This window comes from Phasianus colchicus, chromosome 4, assembly GCF_987193195.1.
Source record: "Phasianus colchicus chromosome 4, bPhaCol1.hap1.1, whole genome shotgun sequence".
In the NCBI taxonomy this organism is placed as follows: Eukaryota; Metazoa; Chordata; class Aves; order Galliformes; family Phasianidae; genus Phasianus; species Phasianus colchicus.
The window spans coordinates 26,995,351-27,016,604 of NC_143439.1; the positions used below are offsets into that span (position 1 = coordinate 26,995,351).

Consider the following 21,254-nt stretch of genomic DNA (forward strand, 5'->3'; position numbering starts at 1 on the left):
AGTCACCTCGGATAGATTACTGGACTCAGAGAAGGTGGGAGCTCCATTTTCTAGTAGAATGAATATAGTTTGAAATTCCAAAAAGAATAAGTAACCCCTATTTCTAGAACAACCAGCATTAGATCTAGATTTGTCCTAATGAAAATATTGCTGGCATGAAAGACAGAAAGTTCATATGCTCATGAGTAATCAAAAATAGTTAAACTTGGAGCTAAATCCTGAAAACGTTGAAGTCTTGTACTAAATTTAGCAGAAGGTACTCAGCAGGCATTGGTATCTGGCTTTTACTGGGCAGCAGAAGAAAGGCCTGACAAGCATGGTGGGAATGGATCGAATGTTGGATTTAGTGACCTTAGAAATCTTTTCAAATATTAATGATTCTGTCGCACCAGGTGAACTGTGGTGTGAAGGGATTTGTTCACCACTTCTTGGGCTTGCAAAGCTCTCCTGTGGAACACTCGTGGCACTGTTCATCCCTGTAAACACTGGATGTAGTGAAGCTGTGTATATATTAAATAAGGATGATTCAGCAGTAGTGAAAAGGAACTTTCCTGAAGTTTCTGTCCCAGAGAAGTACTGACCAATGCTTTCATCATAATCAAAACTAAGCTTCCTTGTGTGTTCTATATTCCACAGCTACTGTCCAATTCTGTGTTTTTCTTTTGGTGTTTTTTCCAGACACTAGTAGAAAAGATGCCTGGGACACATGGTTTTAGTTTCTAAACCTGCCACAGACTTATGCTTATTCAGTCACTGAATGTGTCTGGGACCTGAAACTCCTTTTTACTGGACAGATGGACATATTGAACATAACTGTGAAGCTTAAGAGCAGATGACATTCAAAGATGACTGTGGTGTCATGAGATACATCAGGAGACCCAAAGCTGTCAGTGAAAACAAAGAGTTTCTGCTCTTTCTGCTTTTCCTTTGAAGAAGGAGCTAAATAAAGCTATTTCTTTTGAATTGCTCAGAAAAAAAAGAAGCCAAGGGTTGGTCCTGCTTGGAGAAATGAAAGCAGAAACCTGTCTGTAACATAGTAAACGTTACCTCACTGCCTGCCCAAATACAATAGTGCCTGCACCATGGGATAGGCTTGAAATGAAGTCGGTGCTCCACAATGACAAAAAACCTCAGTTTGGTTTAATGAGGGCAGGAAAAAAAGGGGAGCTGAAGCAGTGACAGCAGGAGGAGGAAGTGCAGAGACCAGAGGGTTTTTTTGTTGGGATATAAAATGAGCTTAACAGCTGCAGAATTGGCTTTTTTAAATGTTCCTGGTGAGCAGGGTGTAGTTTATTTTTAACAGTTCTGAACACTACTGATCATAGACATAGTAATTTCTCTACAACTCTGCTGTTGGGAGATATTTTCACCAGAGCTACAGAAAAGCAAAAGGAGAAATTTTTCTTGTTACTAAAGCCAGCACAAGAAGCATGCAAGCAGCTCTAGCACAACTAAGAAGTATACAGAAAATTACAGCAGGGTGTTCATAGGGGAGTACTGTGCTGCTGAAAGGTGTTTTTTTTTTTTTTTAACAAACCAGAGTAAATCAAAATGGGGTTAAAGAGATTTCAAGCATCCCTAAGGCTTAAGTCAAAATGATTTTCTTACTGATGGCACCAATTTAGAATATAAAGGAAAAAAATATTACAATTACTGTTTTTCACTTAGTATTTATTGTTTCTTTTGATTTGGGCCTGAAAATCACAGGGGCTCTTTTAACATCCAGGTTGGCTGTAGCTTTACTTGGTCTAATAACTTGCAAGTGAGCATCATCATTTGATGGATATTTTTACAAAGAAGTTGGTTTGGACAACCTGATGTTGTGAGAGGTGTTCTTGCCTGTGGAGGAGGGATGGAATGGGATGACCTTTAAGGTCCCTTCCAGTCCAAACCATTCTATGATTCCATGGTTCTAAGTAACTTGTTTTTAGCTGGACTGTAGTTAAAAATTCCAACTGTGCCAGATGTTGTTTAGTCATTGATTTTGTAGTTATTTTGCTCTGTTCAGCTGTCAGCAGGCAAGCTTGGCTCTGAAGGAAAGTCCCATTGACTCATGAATACTTGGACTGCTGCTAACTTCAAAGCCAAGCTCTGACCAGCCAAGTTATTCTTAACCATATAAAAGCACGTTCTTCTTGGTAGCCAGCTTTTGGCCAGCATGTTTTCTTCCTCAGAAGCAATTTCCCATATTCATTAAATCAGTCTGCATATGGCTTTTCATTGTCTATTAGAGTCTATAGAATTAACTTGGTTGTTTAAAAAGAAAGAACACAAACTGAAAACTAATGAGTCCACATGACTGTCCCTGTCGTATGAGTACATGAACGATGGGGAATAGCAAAGAGATGCTAGCAGCGTGGAAATACTGTCACTTGTGGAACACAGTAAGTGTGAGTTTCAGGTAAACTTGTGGTTAAAATAATTAAAGCTGGATGCTAAAAGCTGTAGTAATAGCAACGAAGGACAAAGTTTTAGCGATTCAAAGTTTGTTTGGTTTTCTGGATTGTCTAGTGAGAGCAAACTGCTCAACAGATGGAAGGAGGAAAAAAGCAGAACATTTTTAGCTACACACGTGTTTGATGCGTTCAGATCAGGAACAATTAGTTTCGTGATAGCACTCTGTGATTTTTAATCTATACTGGAGTCGATTTGTGGCATTTTTCCAAAAGCAGCTCAAGTCTTATCTATATTCTTCAATTTCCAGTGAGATGATGAGATTGCTTCTGTTTTGTCAGAATGAGTATCTATAGCTTCTTGTCTTTTGTAGGCTGTTTGCAGGATTGTTATGCCTATTAGTTACAGTAATTTCTTCTTGTTGCTGCTTGCTAGAATGCCAAGAAAGCTTTGGACAAAAGAGAAAGGCGTTTCTATTTTAAAGAACAGCTTTGAATTTTCTGTTTTCCTGCTGAGTGTGACTCTCGTCTCTTGTTAACCAGCTGATAGAGAAAATAATATTTTTTCCTGAGTGTAAACAGATTACAACAAATAAATAAATACTCTTAATGGGTGCTTTATGTAGTCTAAATTTACCCAAGGGCTTCGAGCAATTTAAAACAAATATGCTGCGATGCATCATCCTGTAACAAGATGCTTAATGAAAGTCACAGAAGGAATTTGTCTTTCTCCTCCCCAGCCCACATCCATCCTTTTCCAGTATTCACCCCAGTTGCAGAGAACTTGACTGTGGAGATTCACCAAAACCAGCAAGGAAAATAAGTGTATAACGTGATTAATCTTCTGTTTCTTCAGTGGAGGGATGGACAAAGCAAGACAACTCTTTAAAGTGAACTAGATGTCTGGTGTACAGGTTTATTTTAGGGCCTTGTTTTGTATTTGAATTCTACTAATAGCTATGTAGCTGGCTTGTATCTATATACTCCAAAATAGCACGAGAGCTTTCTCCCTGCTGTTTCCTCTCAACGTGCTGCTGCAGAGAGCTGTAGGAAAGGAGCTTGGCAGCACTCTGCCAACCCAAAGGGGCAATCCATCTATTTCAAGGGTTAGGCTTTGTAAGCTGTCATGATTACTGCTTCTGAGTATATATTCTGGCTAAGGGTTTAGATTTGGTTCTGAAAATCCTGAAACCCTTGAAAAAGCTCAGATTGAAACCGGCTTATGCTGTCAGTGCATCTCTCTAAAGGTTTGCTTTTGGCGTTACTCCAGATGTATTGACATTCACAATTAAAATGTAAAGAACTAAGAAATATCTGCTAGTCATGGTTGGGTTGTTCTTTAAACTTCTGGTCCTGTGATTGAGCTGTTGGCATGTCCCTTGTGCAATGGCAGACAATGCCTTGGCATTGTTCCTCTGTGCTCTGCAGTGCTTAAATGGAGCGGTGTTGGGCAGCGGATCAGCTGGAGCTGGTGTGCATCAGGAACTGTGCCCTTCCAAGGGCACACAATGTGCTGGCAGCCTCTTCAGCAAGAAAACAGTTTTCACCATCTGTGGTTTTGTTTACATAAGGATTCTAAATATAGCTCTCTTTTCCTGGTGGCATGTTCTTGCAGTGCTATGGTCTAAGAATCACAGAATCATTAAGGTTGGAAAAGACCACTAAGATCGTCTAGTCCAACCGTCAATGGACTCTTCAGACCTGTTTTTCTTTGAATATATTGGGCACAGTGATAGTTCTTAACAGCTCTCTGAGATGCTTGGTCTGAAGTCACCACGTGAGCTGTTGTGCGTGTAGCACTCCCAGCTGTGGTTGTTCCCTTCTGTTGTAGTACATAGCTCTGTCTGCTGAGAGGGAACGTGGGATGTGAATGTTATGGATCAGATTTATCATGAAACCTTTGTTTGTGATTCTCTGGCATGGGTTCAGCAGCATTTCAACAGTAGGTCCCTGTGAGAAATTGCTTGATCTTTTTCTATTTCTGTTAGGTTTCATTTAAACTCTTTTTATTTTCTTTTTCCAAAATAAGAAAGCAAGGGCAACAAGAACTACATTCCGCCATACCAAAAAAAAAGCTAAAGCCAGTATTTCCCATGTAGTCCTCTTTGCCAAAATTGTACTCCTGCTTTTGATCTGCATTTTCAGGAAGAATTATGCATGTTGCTCTTAAGCATGCCCATTAAAGATGTTTCCTGATGTTGCTCACTAATTTACAAACATCATTTGAATATTGAATGTGAAAGAGGCAGCATACAAACAAAACTTTTGCTGGCAAAGAAGCTGTGCAGGTTCATGCTTATTCCAAATATACTGATGAAAACCAATGTCCATTTCTCCTACATAAATGTGAGCCAATGCTGGAACTTGTGTAAAGGGAGACGCAAGTAGCTGAAGAGAAAAAAACAGATGAGCAGGGAGGAGGAGAGAGTAAAATGTCAGGCAAGGAATAAATAAAAGACAGCTTTTAGAAAAGGAAAGGCAAATTTGTTTGAAAAACTTGCTTCAATTTTGTTTAAGAAAATGAATTAAAATTTTCCCTCAGGAAAGTTTCCAAAATCCATCTTTGTGGGACTGAACTGGAAACTCCTTGTTTCCTTTCTGCATCAAAATTGCAAGAACTTCTCAAAAGGTTCAGGGACTTAAGTGAGTAACGTTACACCAATTACTGTTGATTTTATGCTGGAGCAGCTTGGCAAGAAATCACTTTACCTATAGTATGTGGCTACAATGGAGCAATCTATACCTTAGTGTCTAGACTGCCTCAGCTTGGTGAACAGGCACTTACAAGATGCACTCTGATCTATTTTAGAAGTTTGCCTTCAAAGGAAGTGATTCACATCTGAGAAGTGTATGTTTGTTTCCTTGGATTGCCAGGGGGACTCTCAAAGATCAGTTTGAAACATTTTATTGCCTGCGTCTATTTTTAGGTGAGAGGAATCCTGTTGCTTTTTTCCTACCAGCACAATATGAGAGGGATGAGAGGGAATGGCCTCAAGTTGTGCCAGGGGAGGTTCAGGTTGAATAATAGGGGAAATTTCTTCTCAGAAAGAACGGTGATGCAGTGACACAGGCTGCCCAGGGAGGTGGTGGAGTCACCATCCATGGAGGTGTTCACAAACTGTGGAGATGTGGCACTGAGGGACGCGGTTAAGTGGGCATGGTGGGATGAGTTAATGGTTGGACTTTGGTGATCTTAGACGACTTTTCCAACCTTGATTCTATGATTTTAACACAATCTTAAGATGCAAAGTCAGAGTTTTATCCAGGTTTGAGGTTTTTCTGATTTCAGAAGCTTTCTGATACTGATTTTCTGTTTTGAAGCCCTGGCTTACAAGGGATATTGATCAGCAAGAGAAAAAGGTGGTCAGTAAGGAAGTATCTAACTAAAAGCCTCCTACAACATTTGTGGCTCAGCTCTCCAAGATAAGTCTGACAGCTATAAATCTGATGATGGAAGTATAAATTAAACATTCATTTCAGAGCAGGGTCCTTCTTCTAACTTTTAAAAGCCTAGACTATGTTCTTGATGCGTAAGCTTGGTTAAAACTGATGAAAAGGGCATGCAATTCAGAAAACTTCATTTCCCCTAGGAAAGTTGAGTTGTTAAGGAGCAGCTTTCTCAGAGGTAATTGTGTAGGATAATGCTATGTGATTTGAGTACGCTGTGCGCTTTTGTCTTTTAATGTTGTGTTTTGGGCCAAATATAAGCTGAAGCTGTGGCTGTTCTCTCAAGGCTTGAGGCAACTGCTTGATGACAAATGATCATGGTTTGTGGCTATGGAGGTGAAGGTGTTTTCTGACCATTTTTTGGGATATGCCACGCAACAACTTTCAAAAGCTAAGGATCATTTCTGAAAATCTTAGCAAGGAATGCTGTAAATAGGCAAGACAGATGGAATTCCATACTACGGGTTGCCTTAATTAACCAGCTAATTCTGAGCAGAAAAGTCAGTGTAGGAGGAATGCTGAATGTGGTAGTGGCATTTGAGAATTTCTGTACTTTCAGATGATTATAATCATGTTTTTTTGTTCGCCTCTTTGTCATTTGGAGTGGTAGAGAAGATATATTATTAGCACAAAAAGACTGCATTAAACCCTAGAAAATCAGTGTGCTGCTAGCAGATACTTCAAAAGTTAGAGTAATAAAAGTCACGCTGTGAAAGGAAAAACACTATCCTCTTACTGGAGGAAAGGAGTAAGCTGGGTCTGGAAATTTTTTGAGAGAGCAAGGGAGAAGAACATACTGCTCATATTGCAGCAGATGTTTTTTGTCTTTAATTTATCTTGGTATACAAAGGATCCAATAAAAGAAAACCCAGCTGAAAAAGCAGCAGAGGTTTGAATGGTATATGTAAGAGTGAGCTTTCAAAAAAAGATGCTACAGAAATGTCTTTCAGAGGAAGACTGTGATAAATAATTAAATGGACTCCCAGAAGAGGTGGGGGGAAAAGGCCATTCGCTTGGCCTGCAGCAGAGGCTAAGAATAGAGTTAGCTGTGGGATTTATGTCTTTGTTCATGTATTGCATGCTACTGCATTACCATGTTGGGTGAGTACGTGTCTGTTCTGTGAGGGAGGTCTGTGTCCACACTGTGTGCAGACATGTAAGATTTTGCAGGAATCGTCAGTGGAGATACACTTTCCAATTGCAGAACAAATGTTTCATCACTGGAAAACTGCCAAATAAAAGTACGCTCAGTTTTTGGATGTTGTAATTTTGCTTTGTTTTTTTTTAAAAAAAACCTCTCTTTGCATACTGTGCTTTAAAATATCATTATTGGAACAATATCAAAGGAAGTCAACTGCTGTATAGCTGGTTTTCACTTGTGTTCAGAAAGGGATGGATGTGATCATCTGTTATAACATGTATGTTACTGCATTCTACTGAATGTTCAGAAGCAAAATATAGTTAAAATTGCAGAAGATGCTGAAGTGGCCAGCAGCAATTTGTCCTTAATGATTTTTATTTTAGGCTGTGAATAGTAGCAACTTGATTCTTTTCTTATGGTGTTATTCAAACTGAATGTGTCAATTTACCTGCTGTAATTTCTGCCTACAATATAACTTACAGGAAAATTCCTGAATGTAGTTACCCAAGCAGTCTAATCCTTTCAGTAGTTCTGTGGTGTAGCTTAGATGTCACTTGTCCAAATCTGGGATAAGACGAATGTTCCTATTTTGACAGTTTTGGGCTGCATGTCTGCTTCTATGATGCTGTCCCAGATGCTTCATGTAATAGAAGTTAATGAGTCCTCCATCTTTTGATGCTTGTACACTATGCACTGGCAATGTACCTGTTGTTTTTAATAGGACTGTTTATGCAAGCACGGGTGAGTAACCTTGTCCAGATAGAGAAGAATGGTGAGTGTCAGAACAGCAAGGAGGGACCATCCCTGTAAACAAGTCTAAGAAGCATCTGCTGCCTGCAGATGAATGCTATAACAGTATCTTTGGTACAAAGAATCTCAGAATGTACCTTGTTGTCAGGGTGTGGTCAATATGGTTTGGTTTTCAATAGCAGGAGAGTTAAAACTCTGCTTTTACATTAACTGATGAATGCTTCTGTTTATACTGAAATGCTTTGAGGCAAGTGAACTTGTATTGCTCATACAGAACTGATTATATGCCTTAGTCTTTTTCTGTTCTCACCTGTAAGATGCTAATAGGAAGAATAACTAAGGTAGATAAGAGTGTGACTGAGAATTTAGTTAAAAGAGAGCGGTTTTGCACAAAGGACCAGATGTACCCCATAACCCTCCTCTACCAGGGTGAATCAAGTGATTAAAACCATACAGGATCAATTTGCTCCAGAGGAAGTTCAGATTGGATATTAGAAAGTATTTTTTCTCAGAAAGAGTGGCAAGGCATTGGCATGGGCTGCCCGGGGAGGTGGCAAAATCACCATCCCTGGAGGTGTTCAAGAACTTTGGAGTTGCAGCAGTAAGAAACATGGTCAGCAGGCATGGTGGGAATGAGTCTGTGGTTGGACTTGGTGATTTTAGAGATCTTTTCCAACATTTATGATTCTGAATCAGATGGAAATCCAGCATTCTCAGTGGACCTGGTCAAGCTTGTAGAAGAAACTGGGCGTGTGACCGTCAATCACATTGTAATAGAAAGGAAAGATGCAGCAGATGCTTCCTCACTATTACATTCCTTTTTGAGTAGGAATGCGTGTCCTGGCAGAAGGAGATAACTGGCTATGAATCATTTATATTTCAAGAAAATGAACAGTCAATTTGAAATTCCATTTTACCTGTTGGTTAGCCACACTATCTGGAGTGGGAAGTAAGGATAAGCTTGTGTAACAGCAATTGTAAAAGCCACGGTCCTGGGAACCAGGTTAGGTGTTAGAGGATAATTTTTCACTGATAGGGCCGTGAGGCCCTGACACTGCTGCCCAGGGAGGCTGTGATTGCCCCATCCCTGGATGTGCTCAAGGGCCATTGATCGGGGCCCTGAACAGCCTGAGCTGGTGAGGGGGAAACCAGCCCAGGGCAGGAGGTTGGAACAGGAAGTTGGCTTTAAGGTCCCTTCCAACCCAACAACTTAGTTATGATTCTATGGTTCTCCTAAAATCGGAGTAAAAGTATTTTGGTTTAACTGTTTTTGTGCTTTCAGGCTTTATCTGTGGTATGTGATTAAGCTTGTGTTGTTAGAGCCATACAACGAGTGCATGATAGTCATCATCTAGGAATGCAACAGCTTAGTTTTACAGCATAGCATGTGCCAAGCATCTGTCTGGACTGTGGACTGCTTTTGTAGAAGTGATAGTTCTACAGGGAGGTTGCGCTGCCCAGGGGTGGAAAGAGAGCAGCTTGAGTGAGGATTCACTTCAAAGTCTTAAGTTTCAGGCCCACGCGTAAGAGGAAGGGAGACTTTAAATGCCACACAGTCTGAGCTGTAGTTCTTCAGACAAAAAGCTTGGGTGAGATCCTTTACCTATGGAGATCAGTAACAGAATTCTCAGTGATACCAGCAGAGTCATTTTTACTGAATTTTAATGATAACCTGAATAATTCTGAAGAGCAGGAGGGAGTTTGTTCTCTGCTTTGCAGCATAGTTTAGTTATACTGTCCTGATGGAGTAGATTGCTTGCCACAAAGCATATTACTGGGAGGCAGGTATCTCAGCCCAATGGATTTGCAGCCTGAAAAATGGAACAAGCTTTGGGTTTCTCTAAGTGGAGTTAATGGAAAGGAGCTGCACGATAACAGATTCGTCACAGCTTATTGTGATAGAGAAGGACGCAGAAACAGGGGGCAGCATTTGTGGCATACAAATTAGAAGCTTCAGCTGTATGTGGAAGGAATGCTGAGTAGTGGCCATAAAGAGGAACCTAAATGAAAATGAATAAGGAAGATAGATTTAGTTCAGCTTGACAGGCCGTACTTACCCGTCAGGTCTGTAGTGGTGCAGTTGCAGTTACATAAGAAAGCTGGCCTGAAAAGTCAGGTACATGTCTGGTTTTCAGCAAAAAGTCTGCTATCCTCCAAAAGCAAAAGCTGCAGCCCAAAGCAACTGCTGAGCTGACAGCTAGAAGTAAAGCTGCAAGTCTTGAGTGGTTGGATGGAAGCCTACATGTGAATATTGTGATCTCTGAGATGAACTGGTTAACAGAAAAGCCACTCAGCAGAGGTGGGAGGAAAAGCCTTTTGAGAGCCATTTTTTTTTTTCCACTAAAAAGATCGCTCATCGGCAACAGAAAGTCACTTATTCAACTTAATATGGTTCTCCTTCCCTGGTTCCCCTCCAATCCACTGCAAGCAAAACAGCCTAAAATAACAGAAGATCCTTCAGAGAAGTCTGTTAATGCCACTCCACTATCAGTAAGCTCTGTTGTTGTAGAATGGGAGAAGAACACGAGGCTGCCATATGATTAGCTGCCTAAAGAAAAAACACTTTTTTTTTAAAGGAGCTCTTAAATCACCATGATCCAAAGGCCTTTGGCATAGAGTTGCAATGTGTAGCATGTCTGTTGAGGCAGAAGAGATAACAAGTGCCAGCTCCAATATCTTAGGTTGTCGTAAAAAGTTCTCTTGTGATTTGGAATAGGACCCTACACCAGCAGACCACTGAGGGACAATCAGTGTGCACACAGCAACCTGTCTGGGAGCTTTCTGGTGAGGAGAGCTGGCTTACAGTAAATATACAGCAAGTTGACCAGTAATAATACCCCAGAGAATTGAGGTCTTTCCTAGTTCAGAAATGATGGCACATAATGACACAGTGAGCTGAAAGTCTCCTGAGTGCTTTAAAAATTATTAAATGTCAGAATGGCCTTTTCACCCCTCCCATTTCAGTAGCACCATTTAAATTGAGTTCTATCATGTGTCATTCTGTCTAAAAGATCTCTGTAAATTCTGACCTGGAGAGCTGAAGCATAGTGGATCTGTAAATAATTCCTTGAGGAGCAGAAGGGGCAAGGGTCTTTCTGACAAACTGTGTTTGTAATATCCCCAGAGGCTGCTGAGTGAAGGATCACACATGGCAGCAATTCTGAAGCTGGAAGCATGAGTGTAACCGGTGCAGGGTTTGTATATTTCTCCAAACATCACACTGTTCCTGCCTCTATTGGTACACTGCCTGTATCAGTTGGTTTATTATTAGCCAGAGGTTACTGCTGGGCACTGAGCATTTGTAGAGCCAAGTGCATTCATTACAAAAGGAAACAGTGGGCAGAACTTTAATGGCTGTGCATTTGAAACTCTGATGTGAGAGTGCTTTCTCATTCACCCCCCATAACAGGATATCAAAGGCACTGCACCAGCACATGGCAGTACTGAAGATGCATTCTTCCTCCTCTAAGCTGTTAGAGGAACCCATAAGATTCTGAGTGTCGGCTTTTTTTCTTACAGAAATAGGTCCTGGAGACCTCTGGGTCTGTGTAGGAACTTGCAGCAGTTCTGAAACATGCTTGGCATCTGTGATTTAAGCAGATCTCTTCTGTAGACTACCATCATATGATTTCTGAGGAAACATTTGACATGCTGCAAGCAGGGAGGAGTCCAAGTCATATTGGAATCCTAGCAAAAGAGATGGTTAGTTCCAGAGGCACTTTCCATACAGGAGATGATACACTGTCAAAAATTCCTTTGGTTCTCAGGATGTAAACATACCCTGAAGCCTGTGTTACTTTCCAGAGATCTCTCCTGCTTTCCACAGCCACTGTGAAAGTGTTTCCTTGTAGCTCATCTTCAGTAATACTAGCTACCCACAGGGCTCAGCATGTGGCACAGTGCCACCATCTGCTATTTTCTGTTCTTAGTGCACAGTGGAAGTGCTTTCAGCCAGTCAGACTCACAGCAACGTGCTTCAAGGTCTTGCCTTCAAGTAATGTGCTGATGTTATCAGTGACCTTGCAGTAAATCTTAAGTCAAACTGGATGAAATACAAAGTTATTTATTCAAAGCATAGAAAATACAAAGCCCTCTTCCCCATCTTGAACCCCTCACACCTTCTCTTGGGAACAAACAAACAGCATGTCATATCTCTTGAACTGATCTTTGTGTTTGTATCAATATTTATATCACCTATAAAACTAGCTGCAAACATCTAGAAGAATTAATTCATGTAGCTCTTTGCTGGGACTGGAATGCAGTCTAATGTGCTAACAACAAAGCTTTAAAGCATAGCTGGGGGCGGGGGCAAGGGCCACCCTGTGTAGTCTGTCTTGGAGGGCTCTTTCAAGCCCATAGATCTATCATTAGCTCCTTTCAGTGTGGCTCCCTGGCATATCACGAGTGTAGTGTTGTTTGTATTGTGGGCATCCATGTGCTTTTCTTGTCTTGCAGACAAAACTGCTGGGAAACAGACTGTTTTTTGTATGATCACAAATATTGGTTACAAGAAGACCAGAACGATGTGGTCCCTTATGTTCAATTTTTAACAAAATTTGCCAAACCCATCCCTTGACTGTAAAGCAAACTCTGGTGTTTTGTTTGTTTGTTTGTTTTTTCCCCAGATTTAAGGGGAAAAAAAAAAAAAAGGCAAAAATTAAATAATTGCCAAACCAATGCTTGCATATCATGGTCTCAGTGCAACATGTTTGAGTGGATCTGGGTCTTAACACATAAACTTGGGAAAAAAGCATGGAAACCAGTGGGGATAAGTGTAATTTTCACTCATTATGTAAAGGGAAGTAGGAGTTCAGGGTACAGTACCATGGTTTCATTTCTCAGGAACTTTGTTTATGTTTATTTCTGATTTTGCATGACAGGAACTCCTAGAAGCTGGGCTTTGCTTTGAGTTTGAATGAAATCAAACCTTTCAAAACAAACTACAGATTAAACTTCTCATTTTCCATTTCCATTCTGTGGTCTGATTATGAGAAGTTAACATATTTCCCATGATTTCCAGCCAAAAGCAATAATCTGAAATTCATGTGAAACTCAATAAACATTTGGAGTCAGGTTTGAATTTTGGGGTGATTTCATGGGATCTACAATGACTTCCAGGGTTACAACTGAACTACAGTAACTATTAGAAAACACCTCCTTTGGTTAATTCCCTGTCTTCTGGGTATTGAACTTGACATCCGGGATTTCTGTGCTAGGAAATAGTGATATGTCATTATAGTGCTATCAGCTTGAACTAAGGGAAGCCAAAGGCAAATCAAAACCTTGCTCTGCAAGAACAACTGCTTTATTTTTTTTTCTGCCCTTTTTTCTCTGGTGCTGTGCTGTTCTCTGAATACAGGGGGAAGTTTCTGTGACCTAAAATGTGCTGTAGTTCTGCATTTTAAGTATCTGGTGTTTGATACTGTTCAGAATCCCTTCTAAGATGCTATCCCAAGGAGTTAATGAATGAATAAATAACTTTTTTTTCTGTGTATGGTGGTTTAATGATAGAGGCTCATGCATCTGACCAGGCAAAATGAGCTATTGCGTGGGAGTGGCTGTGTTAGGATCAGTCCTGCTGGCTGCTTTCTGGCCTCCATCTGTCAAAACACTGCAGGAATGCACAAAACACTTGAGAGACTTCATTACAGATGGATACTGTACTCTTGGGTTAGAAGGATATCCTTGGCTGTGTTGAAGCTTGAATGCTGCCTGACTTGAGGATAAAACTTTGGTTCATTTTATTTATATGCACTGGGGAAAAGAAAGAAGATCTGCCAGTCAAGGCTGTTCTGTTTATGCTGATCTTCTCAGGATCCTGTAAAACATAGCTCAGGGGTGCTTTCTCTTGTCTCATTGCTGCTTCCCTCTCCACATCAGACTCATATGACCCAAATGTGCCTTCGATTTACTGTCTGTCACATGCATGCTTCTGCTATCATATTACTTCTGAAGAAAACTTGTAGGGGGTAATTGATGCATACATCTGAAAGTTCATCTGGGCACAAATGAACAGAACTTGTTTCATCTACCTGTTGATAACACCCTTGAATTCCTCTCCTTGAGGAACCACTGTGTGCCTGCCATAGAATCCTACAGTCACTAAGGTTGGGAAAGACCACTTGGATATCTAGTCCAACCATCAACCCATCACCACCACACCTGCTAAACCATGTTCCTAAGTGTCACATCCTGGGAGAGCACAAGCAGTAGAGTTGCCTGTGAAGACTACTTGACGTGCTATTTCCTCAAAGCAAATCATGACAAGGAAGGTTTCTCAAATCGTACTTTCTTCCTGGTAAGAACAAACTTAACAGTTCCTTGTGCTACAGGTCATACTTCTAAGAGGAAAATGCTTTTGCTGCTGGAGTTAAGTGCCTTGTATGCAGGGGGAATTTAATGAGTATGCAGGGGGAATTTAATGAGGTACTGTGTCACAGAAGCAAGGCTCCTGGCTCCTTTCATTGAGTTTTGAGGCAAGTTTTCTCTGGATCTTCTGCACGTTGCACAGCTTGAAGGTTGCTTTTTACATTGCTAGCAGCATTTTGATGCTGAAGGACTCCTGCTGACCTCAAGTGAATTAGTACAGATTTGGCCTGGTGTGAGTGAGTGAGCAAACAGCCATAGGAAATGTTACATTGACTGTCAGGAAGATTTAATGGTGATGAGGTGGAACATCTCCTGCTAATGATGCACCTCATCACTCAGTGCATCACTGTCAAATGCTCTAATAGTCGTAGGCAGAAGGTATTGCAGTGACTACAAGCTGCTTGTGGTTAAAATTAGTGCAATTACACTAAGGAATCAGGATTTGTTTTGTGGCACAAAAACACTTCGTATGAAAAATAGAATTAAATTTTCTGTTTCAGAGGATAAAGCAACACTAAGAAGTAGTTCATCTGAAAGGTTATTTCAGCATCAGCCCTAGTGGGCCCTCTGTTTTGTCAGTCTGTTTGTATCTCTTGCATGTTGTTGAAGAAAATCCTTGCCTTTGAAACAAAGGCAGACTTCAAAGCATAAAAACAATTTGCCTGCCAAGAAGAAAGATAGCTTTTATTGGTGAAATTAAGGGGAGAAGGGTATGGAGCAGAGATGTGCATTTTCCCACTCTCAGAATGTTTATACATTGTTTTTTCTGGATAAAAGCAGCGTGTGATATTTTTCCCCAACACCCACGCGTGGTTACTGTAAGCTGACAAGTTAACAGTGCCTGGGTTGATTCAGAGCAAGGCCATGGGGCTTTTAAGTGAGTGCAGTTCTGTGTTAGTTCCTGTTAGCTGACACCCTCCTGCCCGTGTTCTGGTGTGGTGTCACGTAAAACCTCTATCATGTGGTATGAGTTAACCTTTGTGTGAGCTTTGCCCACCTGAGGCTGGGCAAGAAAAGTCTCAATAAGAGCCTTGCCCGGTTCCTTTTTATGAATCTATGTGCTGATTCTGATGTTGTAATTGGCAGTAACTTCATACTATGTGTTTGTTCTGACACCAGAGCAGAGCGATGGGCTGGGGCATGGAGCTCTTCTCTTCCTAAGAGCACTGCAAAGATGTGATAACACCCCAAAGTATTAGCTGTGAGGCTTCCAAACCACAAAGGTAACTAGACTAATAAGGAAAATAGAGGTGGTTTTCCCACTGGGCTCTGGTTTCCACATCCTGGAAAGCTGTCTAAAGGTGGAATTGCTTGATTCTTAGGATTCTTAGCTTTCTTGTAGTGAGGAACACTTTAGCTGGTTTTAGTTCTCTCTCAAAAGAACTGGCATTGTTGTTTCACAGACAGAGTCTCACAAGTTTCATCATGTGATGCTCTGCTCTTCCTTTCAGTTTTCGTTTCTCCCAATTCCTTGCTGATTTCTCAGAAGACATGCATACTTGCTTTGCAGAAATAATTAGGAAACTTACTGGAAGACTTCTCTTCCCAAAGCATCTGGAGAAGCTGAGAGCCAAGCATGTATTTGCGGCCAGGGAGAAGGTGGTGAGAGATTGCTGGGGAAGCTGAGGTGCAGGGCAAAGGGTGCAAGTAGTCATGGTTTGATTTATGAATAAACTTGCTGAGCAACTTGCAGTTTGGTAATTCTCATCTATGGTATAGTAACCAGCATCTTTCCATTGACTTCCACGTACCTGAAGATTTGGGTCAACAGCTGACAAAGAAAATTTGACTTCACTTAGCTAAGAGACCAAGTGCTGGAAGTAGCTGTTGTAAATCAATCTATTGTATATTTAGAAAGTTGCTGTAGTAAAAAATTCAGAATGAATCAGTATTTGGTTCAATAGTTGTAACAATGCATCTGAAATGATGGGTTTTGTCTTTGCTGCAAGGCAGTGTTGCTTGTGGTATAATGGACGTTGGTGCAGCCTGACATCCATTTTAGAAACTTCTGCTGTTGAGCTAAACTAAGACAGAACATGAACTGCAGGGGAGTTATCATTTTTCAACTATTTTAGACCTCAAAATGACAGCTCTTCTTGACAGTTCTCCTGCAAGAATGAATATTTCTACTGTGTTTTGAAAGTAGATGGTGCTAAACATTGCCAGCCTTGGAAAAACCTTCACTACTTCTTTGAGCATTTCATATCTCTATAGGTCGAACTTTTCTTACTGGTGTTAATCAGAAACTGATGAAGTTGTGAAACTCTTATCTGTGATGCAAAAGCGAATTGCAGTTTGTACCTAAACTTTAAATGCAGGCGTATTTAGTAGTTGTCAAATTGGTTGAGCATGGTTCTGTGTAGGTCATTCCTCCCTGGATGCTGGTTAAGTATGTGTAGTTCACAGCTAAAAGGAACCTTATGAGTTATATTTCTTCCTGAAATACCAGATAATTTCCTCTTGTTCCTTTTATCAACCATCAGTAACAGGGTGCTGCAAGCAAATCATAGCAAATCTCAAGTGCACTAGCCAAGTTCCTAGTGATGGTATAAATACAAGCTCAAAATCAAAGTGTTTTGCCAAATTCTCTTTGCAGAGAAAAGCAGATATGAAATAACTACTTAGAATTTGTTAGGAAGCATACACTGCTGTATAACTTTCCTCCATCAGAAAAGTTAATTGCAAGAAATTTATTTCATTGATCTGTCTCATCCTTCAGCCTTAGTACTGCTTTTCTTATCATTTGGCCAGAAGATAAAATGGTGGGCATTTTTTTCCCAGTAGATACTTGTATTCTGATAAATATTTTCCTTGGCTCTCCCAGTTTCTTCTTTCAAAAATAAAGTGTTGCTTTGGAGCAGCAGGAATTACTTCTGTTTAAACTGTATATTGGGAATTTGTTGAGAAGGAAAATGGGCTCAGTTATTGCCTTTGTGCTGAGAGCTTTCTTCCTGCTGATTTCTGCCGATGTTATCCTTCAACAAATGATGGTGTAGTCCATTAGCAGACTTCATTTTGTTCACAACAGTTCTTATTACCAGCTTTAAAAAGATGTGATTAATCATCTAATAGTGCCCATGGAAGAAGCTCCTTAAAAATTTAAAAAAAAAAGAAGTCTTATTTTCCCTGAGAAACTCTTTTGTTTTCTAAATCAGAAGATTGCTTGGTAGTATTTATTTATTTATAGCTATTCAGTTTTGGATTATATCAAATTCTAAACCAATATGAACTTTCTAGTAAGCACTTAGCTTTCCTTTGAAATGTAAAAGTAGTAGTTTGTATCGTGGCCACAGTCCATAAAAGTTCAGAGGCAAATATGTGTGGAAGCATGGGTACGGTTGAGATGCACTTCCTCATTTCAGCCAGTGCAAAGGTGCCTGCCAACATACATGCTTGGACAAGATGATAAAAAAAAAAATGTTATTAAAAAAAAATTAGTATTCTGATAGTCCTGTGAAGGATTCTAAGTGGGGTAGTGCTCTAGAGAAGAAAACTATCATTACATCAATAGGGTAACTTCTCTTGATGTTTATAAGTGTCAGAACTGTGAATAAACCATTTCCAGAGTTCTAAAAATGTGAACAGCTCTGAGATTTCCCTGCTATCAGCATTGAGTCTAGTGGTTATGGAGGAAAGTGACTTGCAACACAGACCAAATTCAAAGAGAAGTAAAGGAGAACATCTGCTTTTTCATGTGCTAGTCTTCTCTAGGGACTTCCTCAAATTGTTGTATCTTTGTTAGTTTTCAGTGTCAGAACAGCAAGCAGTTTGACATGCGTGCATTTTTTGTCTTCATATCTATTTACAGTGTAAAGTAGTAAGAGTAACCTTCATTGACACCCTCCTCTCCATGTCTTCCAGCTGTTCTGACTCCCAATTCAGCCACATGGGGCAAAGATTGGAAGAAGTGATGGATTATATGAAATTACCTTATATTTGAATTTATATAGTTAGGAAGTTGTATTTAGGACCTCTGAGGGCGGTTTGTTATCTTTCCCATAGTTATGCTCTCACCAGCTGTGTCTGTATGAAGATGGGCCAGTGGTAAGTGCTCTTGAAGATGCTGTGTTAAAAGTTTTATTAGTCTCCTATTGCTTACTGGAATTTCAGCAGATGAGACTTCATGACTTGGGGGTAACATGAATGCAAGTAACATGAACACAGGCCCATGGTGGCTCTTTCTTTGGGAAGTTCTCATTGCTTATATGTCTTTTGACCTTGTGAGTAAGACATTTTACTCCCAGTTTGTAATTGGTGATATGAGATAACGGTCCTTCAGTATTGCCTTTTACACGATTGCTCAATTGAGTACACCACAGATTATGTAAAATGAAGAACGGTTTCCAGGTTAGGGCACTCATCCAGAGCTTCTGCACTTGAAAGTCCAGGGATAAATTTTGTTAAACCTGCTGATACCTGCAGAGATCTGGGCCTACACTGGCAGAAAAATATGAGCAGCAAGGGACTATGTAGATAGAAAAGTTCTGTGATTATAGTAGTAATGCAATGAAACGCAAAGATCCAGGGAACCACTAAGTGTAGCAAGAGTGAAAAGTAAAAGAATATGCTATCCAGGCTAGGTAGCTTTGGTTTGGATTCACATGCCCATGAGTCAGGATCTGATAGGATCAGATGATTTGTAGATATGAGTTTCACTCTTTGGGTTGGCATTTCCTATTTTGAATCTATACCTTGAAAGATTTCTGAATTTCTTCTCTGAGAGAGTCACAGTGCATTGGAATAAGGTGCCCAGGGAGGTGGTGGAGTCACCATCCCTGGAGGTGTTCAAGAACTGTGGAGATGTGGCACAGAGGAACATAGTCATGGGCATGGTAGCGATGGGTTGTAGTTCAGCTAGTTGGTTTTACAGGTCTTTTCCAACCTCAATGAGTCTATGGTTCTTGATGCAAAGATAGGATTAAGACTTCTGAGTGTACCTTAAGCTTACATCTGTCAATCTGTATCCAACTCATATTTTGGCATGTGGATCTTTAAACGTGTGGAGGAAAATGAGGATGTTGGGCAGCAATGTGCTTTGTCAGGGAGAATTTTGTAAGCTGCTTCTGTGCTGTCTAGCAAATTTTTTGTCTTTCAATGGACCAAATCTATTTCATAACCCATCTGTTATTTCACTGGTTCCTCTTTGTACCATGAATAGCAGCAGCAGTTATTGTGGTGAGGGCAGCTGACATGGGACTTACCCGGGTGATTCTGGGGACAACTGGTGACTGGAAACTGGAGGAACATTGAGCTGCTCAGAGATACAGTTAATGTGCACTGCTGTTAGCAAAGCAGTTTTCATGTCCCGCACCAAGCAGGGCTAGAATAGAGCAGAACAGCTCTGAGGCATTATTTCTACAGAAGCATATCCATCTCCACATCATGTTCTTTTTCCTGCATGTCCAGATTGGCCTTTTGGCACTGCAGAACAAACTAGTATTAGCTGAAGAATTCATGCTTGAGGCTGATGCCTATGGTACTGAAAGCATTAAGGACAGCTCTTGGAGCCCCACCACAGCTCACATCCTAGGAGCCAAATGTGCAGCTTTGAAGAGCTTGCACCGCTCAGTCTGAGTTGCAGACATAAAACTTTCCCTTTGTGCCCCGAATGCAGACAGAGGGGAGGGAGTTATTAAACCAAAGGAAGTCGGTAATGAAAAGGAAGTGAGCAGTGGGGTGGTAAAACCTGAGCAAGGCAACTATGTGATATCCAGAAGGGATTAGGGTGCTGATTGGATCCACATGTCACAACAAAGCAAGAGGGAAAGACATAGCAGCTCAAATATGAGCAGATTGAGCTGCAGCACCGAGGGATGCAGTGTGTATGTCACAGAGCCTCATCTCAGAATGGGAATTCAGCTTCATCTCCCTGGGAGATGCTACTCTGATGCCTTCATACAGTCCTTCCACTGGTGTCCAACCTTTGGGTTTCCCTGAATTGCACTGAGTGAAGAGGAATGGTCTTGGGCAGCTTGTAAAATTTATTACTTTTAAAGTCAGAAATATCCACGTGACTCGATATTTCATTATTTTTCACAAAAAATAATTACTATGAATGGAAACGTTTATAAATAGACCAAATTCAGTCAAGCTTTGAAAAATACCAGCAAACAAATTATTTAAAGAAATCATCTGTGAATAAGATGTTGTGTTTCAATGAAAATAACTCTAGAGGAAGTCCATCCCATGTACTTCTGTATATTTTCTGGAAAATAACAAGAGATTTCTCTTGTTTCTGAAATAGTAGCTCAACAACCACTAATGTCCTAAAAATAAGAAACACCATGATGTCAGTGGAATAATAATCGTTAACATTAAGCCGGATCTCTCAGCAGTATAGCTATCTTAGGCTTAACAGGCAGTAAAATGTTTTTTTTTTAAAAAAAAAAAAAAAGTATGCTTTATTTTTCAGTGTTGTTTCCTGAGTCCCAGTATGGTAAATTCTTTAAATTAGTTTACGTCAGTTGAAAGCACTTTAAGAGATGGGAAATTTCCAGTTTCTCAGTATTCAGAGTAATAGCCATTGTTACAGCAATGCCACAAACTAGAGGTGAGAGAAAGCAATCTTATAATTATGGCAAACTTCTGAAAATATCTGCCTATTTGAATTTTAATGCTGGCATAAACAGAAGTAAATTGTTCTCCATGGTTACAAATCTCTCCTATTAAAAAGGCACATGAGAATCATGAATTTAAAAAAAAAAAAAAGGCAATTTAAGAAGGCAAAACTGAGCCATCCTGGTCTTTCTGACCTGCTTTCAGCTAAGAAATCATGACTGCTCTAAGCCAGTATTTTGGCTTGCCAACCGCTGAATGTATGAATGTTGTTGCCTCATTTTTCCTCCTGAATCAGACACATTTTCCAATTAAAAAAAAAAAAGAGAGAATGTCCAGAAGTTTAACACATCTATAGATGTAACAATGTATGTTGAGGGAAGAATAAAGGAATTTGGGGAAGGATGTTGAGAGAATCAGGTTATCCAAGGCAGCGTGGTGAACTTGCTTGCTGGATGCAGACCAGAACTAGAAATGCACATAAATGCTTGAAGAAGAAATAAAATAACCAGGAGCTTCTGTCTACCTACTGTAGGTAATAAGTTATCTATTACCAGGTGGTGTAGAAACTTACAGTCTTCATCATTTCCAAAGAGTGT

General features: G+C 40.3%; 1 protein-coding gene across 4 annotated transcripts in view; it reads left to right on the forward strand.

The window, feature by feature from the left end:
* The window catches only part of RASGEF1B (RasGEF domain family member 1B), a 120,356-nt gene that overhangs the window by 66,410 nt on the left and 32,692 nt on the right, over window positions 1–21,254 (forward strand). Inside the window, exon 1 of one of the 4 annotated variants that reach the window (XM_090138955.1) lies at window positions 15,581–15,702. The exons of 2 other annotated variants lie outside the window; for them this stretch is intronic. In XM_090138955.1, coding sequence (XP_089995081.1) covers window positions 15,592–15,702 — 111 coding nt within the window. In that variant the 5' untranslated portion in view covers window positions 15,581–15,591. Of the gene's footprint in view, window positions 1–15,580; window positions 15,703–21,254 lie in introns of those variants that run through there. One more of the 4 variants, XM_090138956.1, reaches the window with a different exon arrangement.